We start from the raw sequence: 22,843 nt of genomic DNA, 5'->3' as shown, positions 1-22,843 counted from the left end.
CCGCAGATCCGAAGAGATTTTACTTAAAGGTATTTTATAAACTTTTCCAATGAGAATATTAACTCCCCTGTTTCTTATATTTCAGTTAAAGGGACGTAAGAACTATAGGAAGTAAATTTTTGTTTTCATGTTTTGACGATATCTGAGAGTTCCTAGAATTATCAAGATTATTGAATAATTATAGTTGTTTAATAAGTGAAATCAATAGAAGACTTGGAAATAGGATGATGCTTTTCATGTTATAGTTGATAGATCACCCCATTTCTCTTAATTTGTTTTTATTTCAGTACAGTTAATCACAAATTGAATTGATGTGTGCAAAAACAGCTATATATTTTCAAACATCTTATTTAAATAGTTCTTTTATACACTGTTAAACTGTATCAACTACAAAGTATTTAGCAAAAAATTATAAGGTAATAAATTTTGTAGATATAATTTATGAAAATTTATAATATATAAAGATTAGAACACAATCCTTTGAAGGACAAAGAAATACTCAAAAACTCATTAAATATACTTTATTAAAAATAACAACATACAAAAACATTCATGCAAACTGTAATAATCAGAACATTATCCACATTATACCTTTATTAAATTTGTGTCCACACTCCTGTCAGGAAAGCCAGAAATGTTTGTTTAAATATTAACTTATTTTAATTTGCCAGAAACACATCAGAATATATCACAACCACAACTATAGGTTAATCAGTACTAAATTTTATACCTAGTAAGTGATGCGTTAACTAACAAGTATAGGATAAAAAACAATTATTAATATAGAGTGTACTCATACAATGTCCTGCTTATTTATGAAATGACTTTCCCTTCAAAGGTGAGGAATACCAGTAAAATAAAAATAATTTTTGGTTTGGTTTGGTGTTTGATATTCTAACATCTATTACAAACCTTAAGTGCTTTTAGTGAGTAACTGTATTTTTTATTATTCTTTGTGTATCCTGTAAAGTAAAAAATATATATTTCAAGAAATATAAAAACAATGCAATAGATATCAAACAGATTCATAAAAACTCCTTAAAATTATTGTACATAATTATATATTTCAAGTGTTATTTGATGTTTGGTCCCATTACCAACATTACCTTATTTAGGTCTTCTCTACTAACTCAACTTTTAAACCTGTTTTAAACCTTCTTTATATTTTAAAACTGATTTACAACAATCTGTAATGCCCGCGCTGTTTCCTGAAATATACGTTTTAATCTATTTATTATCATATAGTACATATTACAACCCTGAAAATTACTGATACGACGAAACTTCTCAAAATAATTAGAGACCTTTTTACAAACATCTGGACTAATTTATTTTCACGAATTTGTGAACGAGTCAATATTTTCTAATACGTTTTAAGCGTTTTACACATTTTGAATATCTTCCAGCCTATTCGTCAATTCTTGATCGGGAAAAGATTATTTATAACTATATAATTAGTACTGCAGGTTGCAGGTTAAATAAAAGAACAAAATCAAGTAGAATTTGTGAATAAAAACTCAAAAAATAATGAAAATATTTAGAAAAAGGAACCGTAAACGTCAATGTCAGCCAAGTGTCAGAGTTCAATTAGATTTACCACAGATTATCAGTTTGAACGATTTGAAGGACAGTCGATTCCAGTTTAGAGATTTTCGTTTTTTAAGCCTTCCATACTGAAGTCCGTCATACAGGGAAGTTTTAAATGAATACAAGTATACTTGTGATAGATTTTTAATCTGATTTGATTTGAAAGAAACACCCAGTACAATCGTTTAATATTAGACCCTTTAAAAACACACTTCTCAAATCCGATGCGAAATTTGAAGAGTTAAATCCTCGGCGATTGTCCTTAATCCCGGACCGGTTAAAACTTAAAACCGCCACCGCCACCCCGATAAGTGTTATTGTTGGTGGAACGGCGCGGCGGCGGCGTTTTTGTCGCGACAAAACATATGTCGCGTTGTTATTTTCGGTGACAACAGTTGCGGCCGATGGGAAATGAAGGGTGCGCGTCCGTCGTCGATGCCCTGCGATGTAATTGGAGGGTGGGGTCGGCCGTCGCTGTGAGAAACCGATTAAAATACGAGAGAGAACTCTTTGATTTCTGGGGGTGAGAGTGTTTTGCTAGGATGGTTTGGGCGGGGTGTCCAAAACAAACGACCTACTTTAAAATTAAGTTTTAAGTGTTGTTCTTAATATTTTCTTTTTAAATTTGCTATTGCGAGAAAATCAATTTTGAAATCAGTGATTTTCTTGAAAATTTAGATTCTTACATAAAGGCATAAACGCACCTGCTACATTGTGCGCGTTCAGGGAACACAGCGGCTGACCGACCGCTGAGTATTTTACTAAGCGGGTGACTGTTTTTGCGTGTAAAAAGAGACCGTTTAGGGAAACCGCTTACTCAGCCACTCAGCCGCTGACCGTCCCTGAACGCGCCCATTGACTTAAATTATTTTTTCTACAAACGTCAGTAAAAATGAAATTTTTAACGTATGCTGTCAGTGCCTAAAATGTGACATTATGTCACTGATGGTAAAAGTCATTTACTTTTAGCACTAGTGCTAAAAGTAAGTCACTTGATTTACTTTTAACACTGAAGCGATAATTGAAAAAAAAAAGAAAAATCAAGTCAACTTAAAAACTTGTACTGATCCTTGGACTTGCTGGGTAATAAATCAAAAGTAATTATTTTAGCCGCTTCTTCAAATTCTGCTGGGAAACACTCAGTTTCTTGATCATTTTCCATCATTTTACAAGAGTTGAGGCACAAATTTGACATTAGTTGACAACAAATGATCGAATGTTTGGAATCTTTCAATTACCCTAGCAACCATAAACTTCATAATAATTTAATTTCAGAATGACATATTATGAATTATTCATTAACGTAAAAAGTAATAATACCTTGATATATACGAGCATAAACTTGTTTGTAGAAGAAATAGTGTATGATATGTGTACTAAAAGTGATTTTAATTTGTTCAAAGGGATTCTTCCCTTCTCACAAAAATAAAATACCACTTTTAGCACTTATATCATAAATAACTATTATCTACTAAACATAAATTTTAACTGAAGTTTTATATCAGTTTATGATAAGATCATAGAGGAAGTACATATGTCACAACATTTTAATTATAACATTTTCTGCTTACATCTGGTTTGTATATTATGGGTACTCATCATTTGAAATCATCTCCGTTATTAGAAAGATATGAGAATGCGGTTTGCACAACTAAAGTCCCTAGATATATAAAGTACCGCAATTGGTCTGTTCAATGTTATTGGCGCCAAAATGGCGGATTTTTGGGGTATTTCTGGAAAAACTGTAGTGGTAGGACTGTTTAAATGTCACATTTGTCTGAATTTGTCATGTCAAATGTTGAGAAGCTGTCAATTTCAGGATAAAAATATTTATCCACATATTTTAAAATAATTATAAAGCCACTAAAATGCTACAAATTTTTAGTTAATAATGTATAGGCGTCGATATCTTTAGTGAAGAAATGTGTATTACACGAAAAGGCCGCCATTTGATGTATTCAATACACGTTAGGTAGTGGATTGAATTTATTTATGCTCCAGTGAATATTTTTAACAATCTTATTTGTAGTATATAACCTATTGGTACATAAAACTTCATTATAGAACAAGACAAGACCACAATAGATCTGAGAAGGTCGTAGTGGGTCGGGCCGAGATCAACCTCTAGAAATCTAATCTAGAACAAAACAAAGACCTTACTTGCAAACTACCATACATATCTTTTAAAAAGGATGCTAAGTGTAAATGAAATCTCTACGTAATCATTCCCTAAAATGTTTAGTGTAGTTTAGTTTTCAACATTTTGCAGCAAGAAGTTTAGATAAATCTACAATATATTATCATCAGACCAAACGAAGGATAATTATTTAAAAGAATAAGTTATGTTATGATACATATATAGATTTGGATGACATCGCTTCAGGTGGTTTTACCAGTCAGGACTAACAGGGATATTAATCAAAACAATGAAAAAAAGCTCAAATAAATTTGATCCTAATAACAAGAATGTTGTTTATGCATATGCTAACTATATAGTTATTTTCATGGACTTAAATAGATTAGTTTTTATGTATTTATTGATAGTAATTAATATTTTTTGGTTCATATTGTAATTACTAATAGAAAGTAAACAATATAATGTAAGCATGTAAAGTTATATTTAAAAATTTGGTCTTATACTGTCAGTTATAAATAAAAGTGTGTGATTTAAATTTGATTTTTATACATGACATAAAATTGTTAAGATTCATTTGAAGTTTTACATATTGTCGAGGTAAAATTATTCCTACTTAATTTATGTATAACAATAATTACAGTTATTTCAATGTTAAATTTATAGCAGTATAACTTTTTTATTATAATGATACTTAAACATTATGACACTTGTTGTTTTAAAAATATAACATTAAATTGCAGAGTAAAATATATTTTAATTGTATTATGTGGTATTAACTTGCTTTTATTCAACTAATAATAAATTTGTTGTATAAAAATCACTCCATAACATACAAACCTTAATTATACAGCATACACAAAGAGCTCCTATGCGTTTCAAGCTTCTTTCAAGTTATTTTTAAATTAAGTGCACAATTACATACCTAAAATACCGAAACTACCTGAAGTAATACTAATTGAAACAATCTTTCTATCAATATATTAATATATTTCAAAAATAGCAGGTATGTATCATATCAATTTAATTATTACATTTATTTGTTTCAACCATGGTTCAAAATTTTCTCGTATAAAAGCCGGCCGTCAAATATAAGTTTGTAGCTTATTCATAGTTCCAAAGGCTTTCGTTAAATCATGCTTATTTGTCAAAACTAACTACAACATAACTGGTATAATAGGGAAAGTTTACTTATGGTATAGGTATCCTGTTCTCATCAACAAACAAAGTTTTTCCAATTGTTTCGACTGAATTAAGTACTAAAATTCTAAATGTTATTCCACCTTTATTTCTTCTTACCTATTAACTTACTTCTGTTGGCGTACTTTGCGCTAAAAGGTAACATAAAATAAATGCTAATACAAATGAAAAACACTTGTACGGAAATCATTCGTTTATAACCTCTTAACTAATTGAATATTAATATACCACCTGATATTACGTTAAAATGAAGGTAAACTGTAGATAATAAACGTAATTCTATTACAATTAATAAATATTTTATTTTACGGCTTGCCTGTCAATGTTGGTCGGCCATATTGGCGCCGGACCGACCAGCTGCTTAAAAAGCCGAAACAGCGAAATGTTGGCCTCCTTTTTAAATTTGCCGCTAGTTTTGGCGTCAATATGGCGGTAATTGCGGTACTTTATATATCTAGGGACTTTATGCACAACCTGTAGAGAGCGCCCCCTACAAGCAATAACTTTTCGTCCGTACTGTTTATATTACAAAAGTATATACATTACATTACCGCTATTTATTACGCAAAAATGTCACTCGGTAAAAATCGCTACGAGCAACCGTTCTTAAGATGCTTAGTATGGAAATAGTCAATACATGTCATTATTGACAAAAAATAAACACGTTCAGTAGGTAGTTATTTGACTGAAATAACAAATTTGGAAAATTTTTATTTTTTTAAATTATTTTTTTTTCTGCGAAAAAAATATGATAAAACAGTTTCTGTCGAACTTTTGGCACAAAAAACTTCAAATTTATTAATAGTTTAATAATTATGTATTTAGTCAACATGTTTAATTTATGCCAATGATGCCAGGTAGGTATTGATAATTTCGATTCTAAATATCTCGAGAACCATTGCCCGTAGCAATTTTAACAAAGAGGCAATTTATAAACTAATTTATACACAGGTACGGGCGAAAAGTTATTACTCTTCAAACCAGTTAAAAATATGTAGGGGGCGCCCTCTACAAGTAGGAGACATATTGACATCAAAATCAAATTTCTCATGTCTAAAAAATCCCAGACACCAATTTTCATTCAAATATCGACGTTACTTCAGAAATTATTTGGAAAAAAAACTAAATAAAAATGAAATTTCTACACCCTGTATCTCCGCACGAAGCATTTTAGGGCATACGTTTTTATAAAAATTTTACTTATTTTTGTGTGCAGAATATGCTGCCGAAATTTCCGGAATAAAATTCGTACCACCCTGTATATTGTAACCACAAACCGCTATAACATGTTCATTATAATCTATTGAAGAATAATAGAAAATATTCATGTAACTGTTTACACCCTTTGAACTATTTCCTCCCTTGTTGTATTTTCAAGGAAACTTTACAATATGCAAAAATAATAATACCTGACCAGTTCCAAGCCTTTGTCGGCTCCTACAAACACAACTAGAAACCAAATCTCTTCAGCGGGATTTAAACGCTCCATTGTTGAATATCAGACAGGTAAGTAAAGTTAGCCTTAATTAGAGGTTTAAGCATTATCTCTTGTCAAAGAAATGCCTTTGCTACTGACTTGTTATAGGTACTGGTTTTTGTGTCCGAAGGTTACGGATTTTAGTATAATCGGCTAATCTTAGTTGAGTTGTACTTTTAAACTATCTTTACCGGATTTGTTAATTTTTGTTGTTACTGAAATAACGCGAAATCCGTTTTTAAAAATATAAGGAAATTGAAAACTTTAGACAAAGAAAGAAGACAGATGTTTTTTTTTTCATTAGTAGTAGTGGTTTTTAGTGTTTAGCTTAGCCTTACACTATTTTATAATTAATTAAAATAAACATTTACAACACACTGAAGAAAAAAAAACACATAAAAGAAAACAAAGAAAAAGTTCAAAACCAAAGCAATGGAAAAAGGCTTGTTGAGACAGTAGCATAACTTAAAAGGTATGCCGAAGGTATGTCATAATAGTCATATGCAAATATGAACAGCCAAGTGTAGGTATTCCCTTCGGATACAAACATGGTTAGACTATAGTCTCTCTCATCACTAATATTGCTACCTTCATTTCCAAGGCGACATTTTAACGCCTTTTTTGTATGGATTAATATAGGTCAGTATTGGGTGTGTTATTGTAACATGCTAAACTTGATATACTTTTTAGAGGTTGAAATCAAACTCTTCTAATTAAGTAGTGATGCTAAATCTACAGTTCAGAACCGGGAAATCCCGGTACCGAAAGAACTGGATAATTCCCGGTTTTTTAAGACATCAAAGAACCTTCGACTCGAAATTATTAATTCCCGGTTCTTTCGGTACTTTTGGGACTCGATAATAATAATTAAAAACATATTTTTTGATACGTTCGAAAGAATTTCTAGCGGTCGAAATCAAACTTTAGTGAGAGGAAACTCTAGTCAGTATACAGGATTGTTCACCACATACATGCGACACGGAGTATTGTAACTAAACGATTAGATTTTTACAAATTGTATGTTTTGGGTTCATTAAAGGACTATTAAAGCTACAATTTAAAAATAATTTTACAAGATACAGAGTGTCCCAAATAAGTAAAAAATATTATAGTTGTATTTTTTAAATGGAACACCCTGTATATTGTTGCATTTTTAGATTCTACGATTGAAATAAAGGTAAATTTGATTAAGGTTTATCACACTTAAACCTTACCGTTTTTTAAATATTTTCAATTTTGTGAAATTGCAGTAAAAAATTTAACGCTTTATTTCTACAAGGGTACCCAAGTTTTTAATACTAAATATTTACTGAAGATTCTTTATTAATCAGATATTGTGTTGCAATAATAAAGATTATACGACCTTATACAGAGTGTCCAAATATTTGTATTAAATAATTACTAGATTTAAACGGCAATAACTTTTTTGTTTAATTTAAAAGGAACGCCCTGTATATTTTACGTGAATCAGATGCACAATTTAATAGTCTATCAAATTATATTACACCATTTTTTACTTACCTCTTCAAGTTTTCGTGAAAAATGCATTTTCTTCATAATTTAGATCTCATTTATAACTATACCCCATGGAATACTGAAATATTAGATTTTTTTAAAACAAGATATAATATGTACAAAATATACAGGTGGTAATAATAATATTATTGCAAGCCAATTTGTTTACAAAAAGAAAACTATTTAACTCTTTGGAAAAGAGCCCTTTTATTTCAGCCCAAAAATTAGTTAATTACATATTTAATTGTTTTTTATCAAAAATCAAAAAATGAAATAACATTTATAAGGTGTTACTTTTTACCACACTGTCTAATACACATACAAAATTCAGTTTTTTAGTATTTGGAGCAATTATTATTAATCAACGTAAACAGTCAATTAATGTAGTTTGAATACTGGGATCATATTAATTGGTCCTCTTTAACAAAAAATATATAAAGAGTTTTTTTTTATTTTTTAATGAAATAAGCGAACTATATCTACACTATTAGTATATATACTCTTCGAAAATTTGTTACATCTTTAAAAATAATCTAAAATGTCAATATTCCATGGGTATAGTGATAAATGAAGTCTAAATTATAACAAAGTGTATTTTCTACGAAAACCTGAAGAGGTAGGTAAAAATGGTATAATACAATTTGATAGACAATTAAATTGTGCATCTGATTCTCGTGAAATATACAGGGCGTTCCATTTAAATTAAACAAATTATTGCCGTTTAAAGCTAGTAATTATTTAGTATACATTTTTGGACACTCTGTATAGGATAGTATAATTGTTATTATTGCAACACAATATCTGATCAATAAATAATCTTGAGTAAATATTTAGTATTAAAAACTTTGATACCCTTGTAGAAATGAAGCGTTAAATTTTTCACTGCAATTTTAAAAAATTGAAAATATTTCAAAAACGGTAAGGTTTATCTGTGATAAACCTTAACTAAATTTACCTTTAATTCAATCGTAGAATCTATAAATAGAATAATATACAGGGTGTTCCATTTAAAAAAATACAGCTATATTTTTTACTTATTTGGGACACTCTGTATGTTGTAAAAATATTTTTAAATTCTAGCTCTAATAGTCCTTCAACGAACCCAAAACTTAGAATTTGTAAAAATCTAATCGTTTAGCTACAATACTCCGTGTCGTATGTGGTGAACAACCCTGTATAAGAATAAGAAAAGCATACATTCTAGAGGAGACAAAGAATAGTTAAAAATGAAGAAAAAACTTCCACAAATTGTGGCAATAACGTTATTCTTTACAATATTTTAATCTAATTGAGAATACAAAAATATCTGAAAAGTCATTTAAAACTATGGTACCTACTTATCTTTCAATCGTTATACAGCTAGGAATAAAGTGTATTTGGCTCCAATAATTTCTTTCCCGCTATTACAGGTAATTAATTGATTCATGTTCACTTCCTTCCCGTGTTGAAGAGTACTCCCGTCGCGAGGTACTCGTCGCGGATGGAGTGTTTGGCAAACCGCCGCACATGGTGCGAGGGCCCACTCGAAGCGCCACCGTGCCGGGGAGGCCCCATTGTCTTGAACGTTCTGATGCTCCAACTTTTTAAAGGAAACGGTAAAGACCCGCATTTGCGGCTTCGTTTTTTGCGGATGTTCCCGTGAGAAGATGGACCGATGCACAAGGAAATCATTCGGTCGTGTTGGAGTACATAGAATATAATAATTTGTATCTACCCAGAAGTTTGTAGAAAAAAGTAAAATCTAAAATTACTAGAGGTGTCTGAACTTAAGCGGTATTATTTCGTATTGCCTGCATCCTTATAAATCCATCTTTAAAAGAAATACTGTATTTTTTTGCTCAGTGGATACGTTATAAAATTACGAACGTATATACAGGGTTGTTCACCACATACGACATGGAGTATTGTAGCTAAACGATTAGATTTTTACAAATTGTAAGTTTTGGGTTCGTTGAAGCAGTGGCGGACTAAGCCTGTCGGGGGCCCGAGGCGGCGAAGCTAAATGTGGCCCCCGGTCTGTTCAGATAATGATATACTTCTAAGGCACATTTTGTAAAGATGGAATGACGTATGTATAAAAGTTGACAAAATTCAAGTATTTATACAGGGTGTCCCAGGCTAAGCGTGCATTAGAAGTTTCTAGAGAACTATATACAATTCGTTTTCTGACAGATGGAAATAAATTGTCTGATCAGAGATTTTTTGCACATCATTGTTTTACAACGGGATCTATTGATTAAAAACAGTCAATATGGCGGCACTTCCGGAAGTACCTGAAGTTGACAGCAACTTTCTTATTTTAAACGGGTGCCCTCATTTTTACATGTTTAAATTCTCTGTAAAATTTTAAGAATTTTGATATTAAACACTCTATACCTAACGTTAACTGATTTTGAAAAAAAAAATATTTATAATTTTTGGACAAAAAAACTTCTTGTCAAAAATATGTGTATAGTCTAAATGTCAAATTTAGTGATTACATAAATGTCAATGCTCAATTCCGTGATTGCAGCCATTTATGGTACAGCCACTGTACCATGTATGGCCGCAGCTGTCATGGAATTGAGCGATTAAACAATTATCATAAATCTTTTTTTTTTTCAAATGACAATCCACTTTTTTTATTTTACTAATGAAAAGGCTTGTCAATTAGTGACTTTCTGACTATACATGTTCCTATACCGAAAATAAATCGTTCTTAAGTTATTTAAGATTTAGTTAAAATCGTATATGTATAGTTAAAGTGTATATTTTTCTTGATTTTAACCAGTAGGCCTATAACTTTAAACGTCAAGTGATATAAAACAATAGATCTGGCCATGTCATATTGTGATTTTTTTTTTAAAAAATCAGTATATTCTCGATCATTTCCAAGCCAACTTTGCGCTGTTTTTTTTTCGATCATAAGGTATATTATTAATAATATCAACTAGATATCACTAAAGATGGAAAATACGAGATATATTTTTATAAATACACTTTTTAAACTGTTAAGGCAGCAATATTTATAATATAGGACATTCAAATAATTCGTTTTCTCCCAGATGGAAATAAATTGTCTGTCTGTTTGACACTTAATGTTAAAGAAAGCTAAATTTTATATAGCTTCCTTTGACAATAAGTAACTAGAAAAATATACCTTTCAAACTAAATCTTAAATAACTTAAAAATTAGAGGGATTAAATTATTGAAATCCCCGAGCGAATGTTCGCATGTATTTAATGGCAACTTATGATTTATGATGACAAACTGATGAAAATACCGGTTCCACAAATGAGCCGCGTTACTTTCACGACCGTTCCAGGGAAATACCGCTACTAAATATCGCGATTTTGTAAGTCCTCCAAGACTCGAGGGGCCCCTTCGCTGTCTCAGGTTCGTGGCCCGCGTTATACTAAAGAGGCAGTACTCACCATCGATCAGTTAGAAAGCTAGAATACAAGTTATGCTGTGCATTGGTTGTAATTTAAAATGTTTATTCAGTAAAAATAAATAATGAAACCATTGAAATATAAGCTGAAATAAATAAATTCAAGTTTATATTCATAATTATTGTAAGCTTTAAAATTATAAAAAAATAATAATTATTCGATATTTTAAACAAAGAAAATTACCCCTTGATTTTATTTCCTAAATAGAAAATGCCATTGAGAATTACTGGTACTGATAATTGATAATTAAGTGAATATATCTGCTTCTTTTTATACCGTTTATAGTTTTATACGTATAGCGTACACGTATGGTTTGCATACTCCACCTACAAATTGTTTCATAACTACTGAACACATATTGGTCTTGTTTGCCAGTTGAATAAAAAATTACTTATTGAGATTTGGAGGCCTCCTAAAAGACGGGACCCGTAGCTTCCGCCACCCCCCTTAGTCCACCACTGCGTTGAAGGACTATTAGAGCTACAATTTAAAAATATTTTTACAAGATACAGAGTGGCCCAAATAAATAAAAAATATCAAAGTTGTATTTTGTTAAATGGAACACGCTGTATATTATTACATTTTTAGTTTCTATGATTAAAATAAAGGTAAATATGATTAAGGTTTATCGCCCTTAAACCTTACCGTTTTTGAAATATTTTCAATTTTGTGAAATTGCAGTAAAAATTTTTAGGTTTCATTTCTCCAAGGGTATCAAAGTTTTTAATACTAAATATTTACTGTTAAGTTTAATTATAGATCTGTTATTGTGTTGCAATAATAAAAATAATACTACCTCATACAGAGTGTCTAAAAATTTATTTTAAATTAATTTCTTTAAATTATTTTAAACGGCAATAACTTGTTTAATTTAAATGGAACACTCTGTATATTTTACGAGAATCAGATGCACAATTAATTGTCCATCAAATTGTATTATACCACTTTTACCTATCCCTTCAAGTTTTCGTAGAAAATGCATTTTCTTATAATTTAGACCTCATTTATCACCCATCGAATATTGACATTTTAGATTGTGTTTAAAGCAACAAATGTACAGGTGCTAAAAACAATAATATTACCAGCCTATTTGTATACAAAAATAAAACTATTTAAATCTGTATAAAAGAGTATACCATTAATTAAATATACCACCATTATTTCCACCCAAATATTAATTAATTACATAATTAATTGTGTTAGTTAATAAATTATTCTAAATAAATGGAATTAGAAATCAATATAATAGTTATGAAAATGAACGTCTCTGTTGTTATAAATAAGCATCCGACAAAAAAAGAAATAACATTTTTAAGGTGTTTCTTTTTACCACACTGTCTAATATACATACAAAATTAAGTTTTTTAGTATTTAGAGCAATTACTATTAATCAACGTAAACAATCAATTAATGTAGTTTGAATACTAGAATCTTATTAATTGGTCCTCTTTTACAAATACTTAAACAATTTCTTTATATTTAGTGACATAAATGAACTATATCGACAATATTAGAATCTGTACCCTTTAAAAATTTGTTACATCTTTAAAAATAATCAAAAATATCAATATTCCATGGGTCTATTGATAATTGAGGTGTAAATTATAAGAAAATGCACTTTCTACGAAAACCTGAAGACATATAAAAGTGTGGTAAAAAATGTTGAAATACAATTTGACAGACAATTAAATTCTGCATCTGATTTTCATAAAATATACAGGGTGTTCTATTTACAATAAACAAGTTATTGCCGTTTAAAGCTAGTAATTATTTAAAATTTTAAGACGCGCTGTATAGGGTAGGTAGTACAATTTTTATTATTTCAACACAAAATTTAGTAAAAAAGAAATACTTCAGTACAATATTTGGTTTTTAAAACTTAAACACGCCTAGAGAAATGAAGCATTAAAATTATTACTGTATTTAACAGAAATCTAAATATTTCAAAAACGGTAAGATTAAAATGCGATAAACCTTAATCAATTTTACCTTTATTTTAATCGTAGAAACTAAAAGTATAATAATATACAGGTTGTTGCATTTAAATAAACATAACTTATAACATATTTTTTATTTATTTGGGACACGAACCCAAAACTTACAATTTCCAAAAATCTAATCGTTTAGCTACAATACCTACTCCGTGTCGTAGGTGGTGAACAACCCTGTATATTTGTGGGTCTGGAAACGTTGTATGCTTTTAATCTTTCTATAAGTAGTGCTAATTTCGCGACTTCGCCAATATTATTATCGATTGTCATTTCTCAACAGTCTTTGACGCTGTTTTATTGGATCATACGATATTATGTTATATATCGATACCTCAGTTTACGGTAGGTATTTTGTGAATGCTGTGAATCGTTAACGGAGAAACAAAACATCCTCTAAATTGGAAATGAATAGAAGTGGAACAATGAAGTCAGATATTGTAGAATATGTGTGATCTAAGCACCACAACATAAAGTGGAGGTTTCCACAAATAAGCTCATTGGAAAAAGCAAAGATTTTCGGAAATCACAGTATCTCTTTACACATCCCTATTTTTGGGATCTTATTTAAATTTTAGTAGTCAAACTCTTTCTGTTGGTATAAATTATATTTTCACTCCAAGGTCCAACTTTAAATTCATAACTTGAAAGATCTGAAAAACGTATATTTACCAAACATCTACTAGTCTAATATTTATAAATTTTATGAACAATTCTTGAAAATTACCTTAATGTTATCAAGTAAAGTAAATTTTCTTACAAGACACATCCATTTTATTCAAAAAAAATGTATTTATTCCAATCTACGTGCTTCACATATAAGTCTAAAAATACTTAAATAGGTATTTGCAATGACAAGTGACAATGTTTTAAACAGAAGCATTACAATAATCCAGAATAATAAAAATGGAATATTATTTAATCTATACAACAAACTGCTTTGATCGGCAATGTTTCGTACGGGGACTTCAGAATAGGATTTAGCCTCTATTTTATCTACCGGAACAGCTACGACTCTTTGAATAGGTGCCATTTTTTAGGCTATCGAAACTTGACAATTAAATGACAATTAATATTAAATAAATAATAACCATAGTTACATTGATAGGCTGTTATACGTTGTATATACAGGGTGTTTCAAAAAACATGTGCCATCTCTCGTGGGGAGATTCCTCAGGTAAAAATATGATTTATTTTTCATAATATCAACATTGGGCCGATTCTACTTTGTTTCCTAGCTACAGGGTGTTAAAGTCTTAATATTCTTTAGATTTATTATAATTTTCTTCCAAGTACTTTTAGTGAGTTGAATGAAATTTTGAGGGTAAAAGTTACCACAAGTGCTTTATATTTTAATGCTAAAAAAGTGGAGATAAATTCACCAGGGACGTGCATATGGGTTTTCACTGGAACTTAAAAAAAAAACATGTGTGCTACTGACGTTTTTTCTTTTGATATCAAAATTCAGTAGGCCATTTAATGCCAATTAAAAGCTATCTCTTGATATTTTGTCGAATTCTGCCTTTTTGATGAGATAAACGCTATTTTATTAATCACATTTAATAAAATTAAAATTAAAATAAAATTAATAAATCATATATTTTACATAATATATTATTGAATATTATTACTATTAGTCCAGCATACAGCAATTTTAAATAAAAAATAATGGTATTTAAGACAATTACAAAAAAACATAATTATAAAAAATTTTAACATCCTGTAACTCTAAAACTATGCATTTCCATAGCCATGTATATATGTTCTATATCATCATCATCATCATGCAGCCCCCTTTCACGTCCATAGTTGAACATAGGCCTACTCCAAACGTCTCCAGTTCTCGCGGTTTTTAGCTGTTGCAATCCAGTTAGTTGTTATTCGTTTCAGGTCGTCGGTCCATCGGGCGGGAGGTCTGCCTTGGCTACGCTTGTCGGCTCTTGGTCTCCACTCTATAAGTCTTTTGGTCCATCTCCCGTCTGCCATTCTAGCAATGTGTCCAGCTCATCTCCACTTTTGTTTTGCGATTCGCTGAATAATGTCATCCACTCCCGTAAGTCGGCGTATCTCTTCATTTCTTACTCGATATCTCAAAGTCAGGCCAATCATAGATCTCTCCATCCGCCTCTGTGTCATTTTTTGGATCTCCTTTGGGAAAATGACAAAAATATTTTTTTTGTCAAAAACTATGAAATGAGGCGTTTTTTTTACAAAAGAGAAAACATGTAGTAAATATTAGGAGGACCATTTATCGAAAAAAAATCAGTTGTCAGTGGAGTATACTATTTCTACTAAAATGTATGTAGAGGTGTGGGTAGCTTTTACCCTTCCAGAATTTTCTTGTTTTTTATGATTTAAAAATAAAACATAAGCTCCCCAAATTTCATTCAAATCGGAATATGGATTCTTAAAATATCTTAAAAACTGTGTTAATTTGTTACACACACTTTTATATACATACAGGTTGTTAATTTGTTTATTACTCGCGGCAAGCTTTATGGTTGAAATATGACAACCTCGGCCAGCTCGTCGATAGACGACGGCGACGACGCGACACGACGGGACGAGTCGGCAGAAAACCTTATAAGTGCATGCGTTCTCAATAGGCAGTGTTGCCATTTTGTTCCCCTATAAGTAACTGTGCAGTTAACAACCTGTATAGGTAAACTGCGTCCAATAAACTTATTTTAATTCCGAAACTACCTAGTAGTTCTACGTCCACGGAATATTGGGACACCCTGTATTTGGAAATAATTACCGAAAATACACAGAGTGCTTTAAGTTTACGGTAAAAAACAACCCTTCGATTAACCCCGTATATGTTAATAAGCCAAAGACTAAAATTTATAAAGGACTGAGTTTATACAGTTTGCTAAAAAAATCATGAAAATACAGCTAAAAATAAAAAACATATATACAGGGTGGCGCACCTCATTCGCCTCGGTTGATTATACGAAAACGGAAAGATGTAGAAACAAAATATTTTATGGGTATATGTGGGGAGGTAATGTGGCACAATTTAAAATTATTTTGAAATGTACAGGGTGTTTCAGAACTAAGATCCATACCAAAGTTATATTTTTTCTTATGGAACACCCGGTATTTTATTTCATTTTTGGATTCTTGAACCCAAAAAAGCTATTTATTATAAGGGTTAAATATGTTTAAAATCTTTGGTTTTTGAGATATTTGATGATATTTAAATTTGCATGCTACAATAGAATAGATTATTAACACCCTGCACATTACTTTTCATCATTAGTTCTTGTGCTGAGTTTAAAGGTAGAGAAATAAACTTTACAGAAAAATGTTATTCCTTCCTTAAATGTGTACAGGGATATCAAAAATTGCTGGTCTTTTAAATATTTATTTTAAATAAAAGCTTCGTTATTTCAAATGCAACACTACGTATATTTTTAAATAAGTCAAGGCAGATTTAAATGCTCTTTCAAACTATATTAGGGTTTGCCTATCTGGCTCAGATTTTGAATAAAAAGAGATTTTTCAATAAAATTGTAATCAAGATGGCTAGTTTTGTCATGGCAAGTTTCTAGTGACAGTTAGTAGCTATTTTCAAAATCGATATATTTTGTTTCTACATCTTTCCGTTTTCGTATAATCAACCGAGGCGAATGAGGTGCGCCACCCTGTATACATTACTTTAAATTTGACGAAAATTTTTTCCGTTGCGTTTTTTTGCATACGAGTGTATTTATTTTTATTTGAACAATTTTCTCCTGTATTAATAAATAAACGTCTTGATAAGTTCTAAAATTAACATACAAGAACAAGAAAATCGGCCTCAAAATGGCCATTAAAATAAAATTTAATTATCATTTACCACGTCTTCTGTAGATATTAGAGAAAAATCAATAATGAAAAAGTATTTCTAAAAATACTTAAATAGGTATCTATGCATATATGCAATAGGTATCTATACTGCAAAAATCCAGTAATAAAAAAATAAACAGAAAAAAATAAGAAGAAACCGATAAACGCAGAAAACAAAGCACTAATAATGAAAAAAATAGCGTGAAAAAGAAAATGAATACAAGTGTTTTTTTCAGTTTTTTTTGTATTTCTGTTTATTAGTTGTTTTTACTTGTTCTTTGTAATTTTTGTTCGACGTCATTGGCAGCCAAGAGGAGGAGGTGGATAATCTACTGATCTGATGTGGTCATATCAAAGAACACTGGTACAGTGGTGCTTTTTTTATCGTATAGTATTTAACAAGAAATTACTTGTTTGAGAGAATGCACTGCTTTATTTTTAATTAATTTAAATTATTATTTTTAATACTGGAAAGAAAATGTGTACATATAACTAGACTCCATGTAATATTTTTAACAAGTTACAAATAACATCTCATTTTTAAAAAAGCACACGTAACTTAAATAATTATTGACAACAATGAGGAGGAAACATAACACCATTAGTCTTTTTATTCACTGGATATTACACATAAATTAAAATTAATTAAAATAAAATTCTGTTTAACATTTATCTGGATAATACGAACAATATATTGGCCAGATGGCAGCTACAGATATCCCTCTTCGTCTCATACGGATTATATGTCTGTTAAACCTAGCGTACAACCTATTTCTCTCTCTATCTTCCCACCCTGGATCACTCCAGATCCTCTCCGCAAAAGCCGCAGCTCTAGGCCATATCCTGGTCTCCACATCTTCAGCGGCCACCTGTTCCGTCCACAAACACACCTCCCCACCCATCACTTGATTCAGTCTGTTCACATACTGTTCCCAAGGTCTGTATCTGTACACTTTCATCCAGTGCGTGTAAGGATCACAAGCACCAAGGACTTGGTTCTTCTTCCATGGACCATATCCACAGTCCAGATACCAATATCCAACTGTCGAGAATATTATTCTTAAGTTATTTTGGAAGATGTGGTCGAATTTTCCGAACCAGTACTGTACAACTAGGTTGGGTTTATTTTTTAGATAAGTTATAAATCGGTCTGTTAAAGGACTGGACCATAATATCACATCAGATGTTAGGTTTCCTCCGTTGGCAGATTTTAACTGTTCCACCATTTGGTTAGTAAAATTCACCCAGAGGTAATACAGATCGGAAAGGGTTTTACCTGATTTGCTTTGCTTCCAGCAATCAAGAACTACTTCATCGCCTCCGATATGGAACGAATCCCCATCAGACCCTAGACTTAAAAGATCCCTATAAACACTTTGTAACGTTCCAAAAACGTTGGAGTCATCTGGATTTAGAGTAGCTCTAAACACACTTTCTTTTCCGCACATTGTTTGACCGTTAGGCCATGCGTTTGGAGTTACATGACTTGGAGCATCAACTTCCAAAATTACCCTGACACCTCTTATATTAGCATAGGCAATAAGATCTTTTGTATCACGAGTTGAATATGTCATTGCCTTGTCGTATGCCCCATTTTTTGCAAAGTCGGGATTATTGGGCAATACTAAAGGAAAACTTTCTGAGTCTGATGCGTGAAGATGCAACACGTTTAATTTGTTTATTGCCATTCCATCAATCACTCTTTTTAAGTACCAGATGGGAATAAAATTTCTAGCAACGTCTATCATGATTCCCCTATGTGGAAATTTAGGTTCGTCGATTATTCTGATTTCGTGCATTATTCTGAGTCTATCTGTTTGAGCATCGTACCAAATTAACTGACTCAATGTTTCCAAACCGTGTCTGACACCGAAATATGTTGGAGCCGTGATTTTTACTCTTACCTCATTTTTTTGGTAACCTACTGTCAAAATGTAACTCTCGTTTGTGGAAGAGGTCAGTTTCGTGTCATTATTTTTGATGTGTACATGTATTTTAACAACTTCCTCAGTTTCTTCTTCAAATATTCTGTTATATTTCGAAGAACCTGTTAAATTGTTTATAAACAGGTTAGCTGCTCTCTCAGCCATTTTCCTGGTTTTGTTAGTCGGAGATAATACTTTTAAAAAGATGTGTTGTTTTTGGAAAGCAGAGAAATTTTTGTCCTGCACTTCTACGAAAATTGGTTTGGGCCAAAGAGAGGGCTCTTTTGGACAGAGCATGTAACATGTTTCGTTGGACATAATTTTTTCGCCATTCTGATGTTGAACGTCTTCTCCAAGTTGAGTGCATCCTGTTTCGTTTCTGCAAACCCAATTATCTGCTGAATATTGTGGGCCAGTAGCACTAGAATCAAAAATAACTTTTAAAGGTATTGTATAAACATATAAAGATATTAATGCAGAATGAATAAGAGGATATATATTTTTAAAAAAAATCATAAAAACATTTTTTATGAAAAATGCATTTTTCTCAGAATGTCAATAACAAAAAGGTTTTTCCTCTTGTAAAAACAATCTGGGGACATACTGTATTGAAAACGTTTTGGCATTTTATCTAACATACCTACTTGCAGCTTGAACATTGAATTTTATTAGTTTTTGGTTTGGTTGAGTTTATCATTGCCTATTAAAAATGTCTAAATTATAAGAATATCTATAAATGTCTATAATTAATGCTTTATCATGATAATTGATAATGAAAATGATATTTGACAATGAAAATAGCTAATAAAATTCAAATTTAGGGCGAAAAAAAATAGTTTTTCTTGAAAATCGTATTAAATTTTAAATAAATAAAACAATGTAAAAAATTGCTGTACTCCTACATCTGTATTTTCAGCCAAATTACTAGGTTGTTTATTATTATAAGCTGTATCGTCAGCCTCTGCTAATTATTTAGATTTAAAAATACTGTGAGAAAATATTTAGTTATTCTCATTAAATTAAGAAATTATTTACACTACAAGTATAAAGGTTTAGATGATTTTAGTAATTTATTATTTCGGGATCTTTGGAAACTAGCACATGTATTATTATAGTACGAGTATATCACATCTGGGTTAAGGTTTTAATTTGTTTTATAAATCAAAAAAAAGTTTAATTCGTATTTTTCATATTAAAGTTATTTTCAACACAAATTTATTTTATGTATTGCTCTAACGGTACCTACTATAAATAACGAATAGCATGTTTTTCTTGTTTTTATTGTCCTCTATCTAGAGAAAAAATCTGTAGAGGCAAGAGGTAGGTTGCTACATTAATTTATAAAAAATGGAGAACAAAAAAATATGATAAAATATTGCGTGAATATACAAGATGATTCTTAAATAAGTGTATTTTAAGGGCTGATAGATCATTAAGAGAAACACATTTTCTCTTTACCGTTTTTCAAATCCAAAAAAAAGTCCAAAATAACCCAGATATTTCATTTTGAAAATTTAAAAAATATATTTTTTGCTTAATTTTTGAGAACCAAATGGATCTTTTCTGGATTTTCTTTCTTATAAATTTAATCTACTCCTTAAGTTGCCATATTATGAAGAAATGATGTTTTTTAACTAAAAACTAAAAAAATCATAATTTTCAAAATATTTTGTTCACGAAAAAAACTTATAGACGTGTTTCGGGCAACGGCATATCTTCTAAGAGTCGATTTAGACACTAGCCAAGTCGGTAGGCCATTGACCATGATGTGGCCGTTGACCATGATATGGCCAAAGTAGGCCCCGTCCAGATTAGCCCTGGCAGCAAAAAGGAGGCGTTAACTGAAAACTTTACTTTACTTTACTTTAGACGTGTTTCTGGGGCCGAAATATAATAATAATAGCTCCCGTATATAGCGTTTGACGCCTTGGGAGTAGCAAGGTACAGCTTGCTATACTAGAGCCGTTCGGTATACAAGGAAGGTAATGTGGCTAGCACTACGCTTCAACCGCCTATTATTACCTCAGGATTGTGAATCCCAAGTACTCATTTAAGGCTGAGTCGACCTAGGTACCCAAACTATTTTTATTTTAATAAAAATAGTCGGCTCATGAAATGCCGGGTGTGGGAATCGAACCCACACCTTGAGATTGGTAGACGAGAGCTTGTACCTCTACGCCACCGGGCACCTGGGTCGAAATGTACTACCTCTAAAAGTATTTGCACTTATTTAAGACTCACCCTGTATAAGTGAAATAGCTGTTTGAATATTCTATACAGGGTGTCGCAGAAATAAGTGCAAGTATTTTAACTGGTAGTATATTTCGGTCTCAGAAACACGCCTATGAGATTTTTTTTGCGAAAAGAAATTTTGAAAATTAGGAATTTTTTGAAAAAAATTTTGGAAATGTTTTTAGTTTTTAGTTAAAAAGCATAATTTCTTAATAATATGGCAACATAGGTAGTAGATTAAATTTACAAGAAAGAAAATCCAGAAAAGATCCAGTGGTTCTCGAAATTTTAGCAAAAAATCATTTTTTTGGAAATTTTTAAGGTAAAATAACTCCGTTATTTTCGACTTATTTGAAAAACGATGACGAGAAAATATGTTTCTTTTATCGATATCTAGTACCTCTTAAAATACTTGCACTTATTTCTGGGACACTCTGTATATGGCAAACAACCAAATATCTTTGTAGGAAAACACCAAATCAAAACATTTTGACGCCGTTTTTTTAATCATACGGTATATATGGATAACTAACCATAGCATCCCATAATATTATACAAAACATTTTTTTTTTAATTTTAAAAAATCGAATTTGATATATTTTTTGTATCTAATTTTTATGGCGAATTTATGAGCATTTTGAAATAACATAATGTTGTAAATAATATAAAATAAACCCTTATGAAAATATAAAACATGAAGCACCAACGATTTTTATAAAATATAAAATTAGAGAATTTGTAAATGTAAACTTTAAAATACAATAATATATAGGGTGGTTCGTTTAAATCAGTTAAGTTTTTTTATTTCGTTTTAGCACAAATTAATTTTAATATAATGTAATTAATCAAAGACTTTGTGTTCAAAAACGTTTTGTTTATTCTATATTGATAAGTAACTGTTTCTACCCGACAATATATTGTAGATGGTGATAGATACAACAATATAATCTAGATTAAAAACTATGTTCAATTGTTTTTTTTCAATGAAAATTTAACTGATTACCTAGATACCTAGATTAATAATTATGTTACTTACTGCACGTTCCTGATACCGATAAAACTACACTCCAACAGAAAACCTAATGACATTAATAGAAACAGTCGCGAAACGTTTGACATAGCCATGCTGATTAGCTTCATCGTCTTTTGGTGAGATAATCTGGGTTAAGACTGCCGTACTTTAAACTAAGCTGAACCGTTATAAGATGTATATGTAACGTTAAAAGTAAACATGTACATCAATTGGTTTGCTAATTTGACTGTTTAGATATTATATCGTCTATGTAGTAAATTATGGAAACGTTTCAATGGATCTGCATCATTAATTATTAGAGAAAAAAATAATTAAGAAGCTTTTAAAAATACGGAAATTTATGGTGATTCTAGCACTTTGTTCATGTTAAGATTTCTTTAAGCTATAAAGATACTACATATACAGGTTTCTTTTTTATACTACATATACAGGTAGAAGCAGATACAGGGTGTCCCAGGCTGAGCGTGCATTAAAAGTTTCTAGAGAACTG

General features: G+C 30.7%; 1 protein-coding gene across 1 annotated transcript; it reads right to left on the bottom strand.

Moving 5' to 3' along the window:
* Nucleotides 1–17,573: 17,573 nt before the first annotated feature.
* Nucleotides 17,574–22,560, bottom strand: LOC115880058 (probable beta-hexosaminidase fdl). The gene is made up of 2 exons (XM_030897180.1): nt 22,357–22,560; nt 17,574–19,509 (listed from the first exon to the last, which is right to left on the bottom strand). Exons 1-2 carry the CDS (start codon nt 22,458–22,460, stop codon nt 17,826–17,828), a joined length of 1,788 nt encoding a protein of 595 aa, XP_030753040.1. The 5' UTR covers nt 22,461–22,560; the 3' UTR covers nt 17,574–17,825.
* Nucleotides 22,561–22,843: the final 283 nt, after the last annotated feature.

The sequence above is a fragment of the Sitophilus oryzae genome, unplaced genomic scaffold, assembly GCF_002938485.1.
Source record: "Sitophilus oryzae breed Bouriz unplaced genomic scaffold, Soryzae_2.0 scaffold_1614_pilon_pilon, whole genome shotgun sequence".
Taxonomy (NCBI): domain Eukaryota; kingdom Metazoa; phylum Arthropoda; class Insecta; order Coleoptera; family Curculionidae; genus Sitophilus; species Sitophilus oryzae.
The sequence above is the reverse complement of the archived record's forward strand: the minus strand, read 5'-3'. Positions and strand labels throughout refer to the sequence as shown.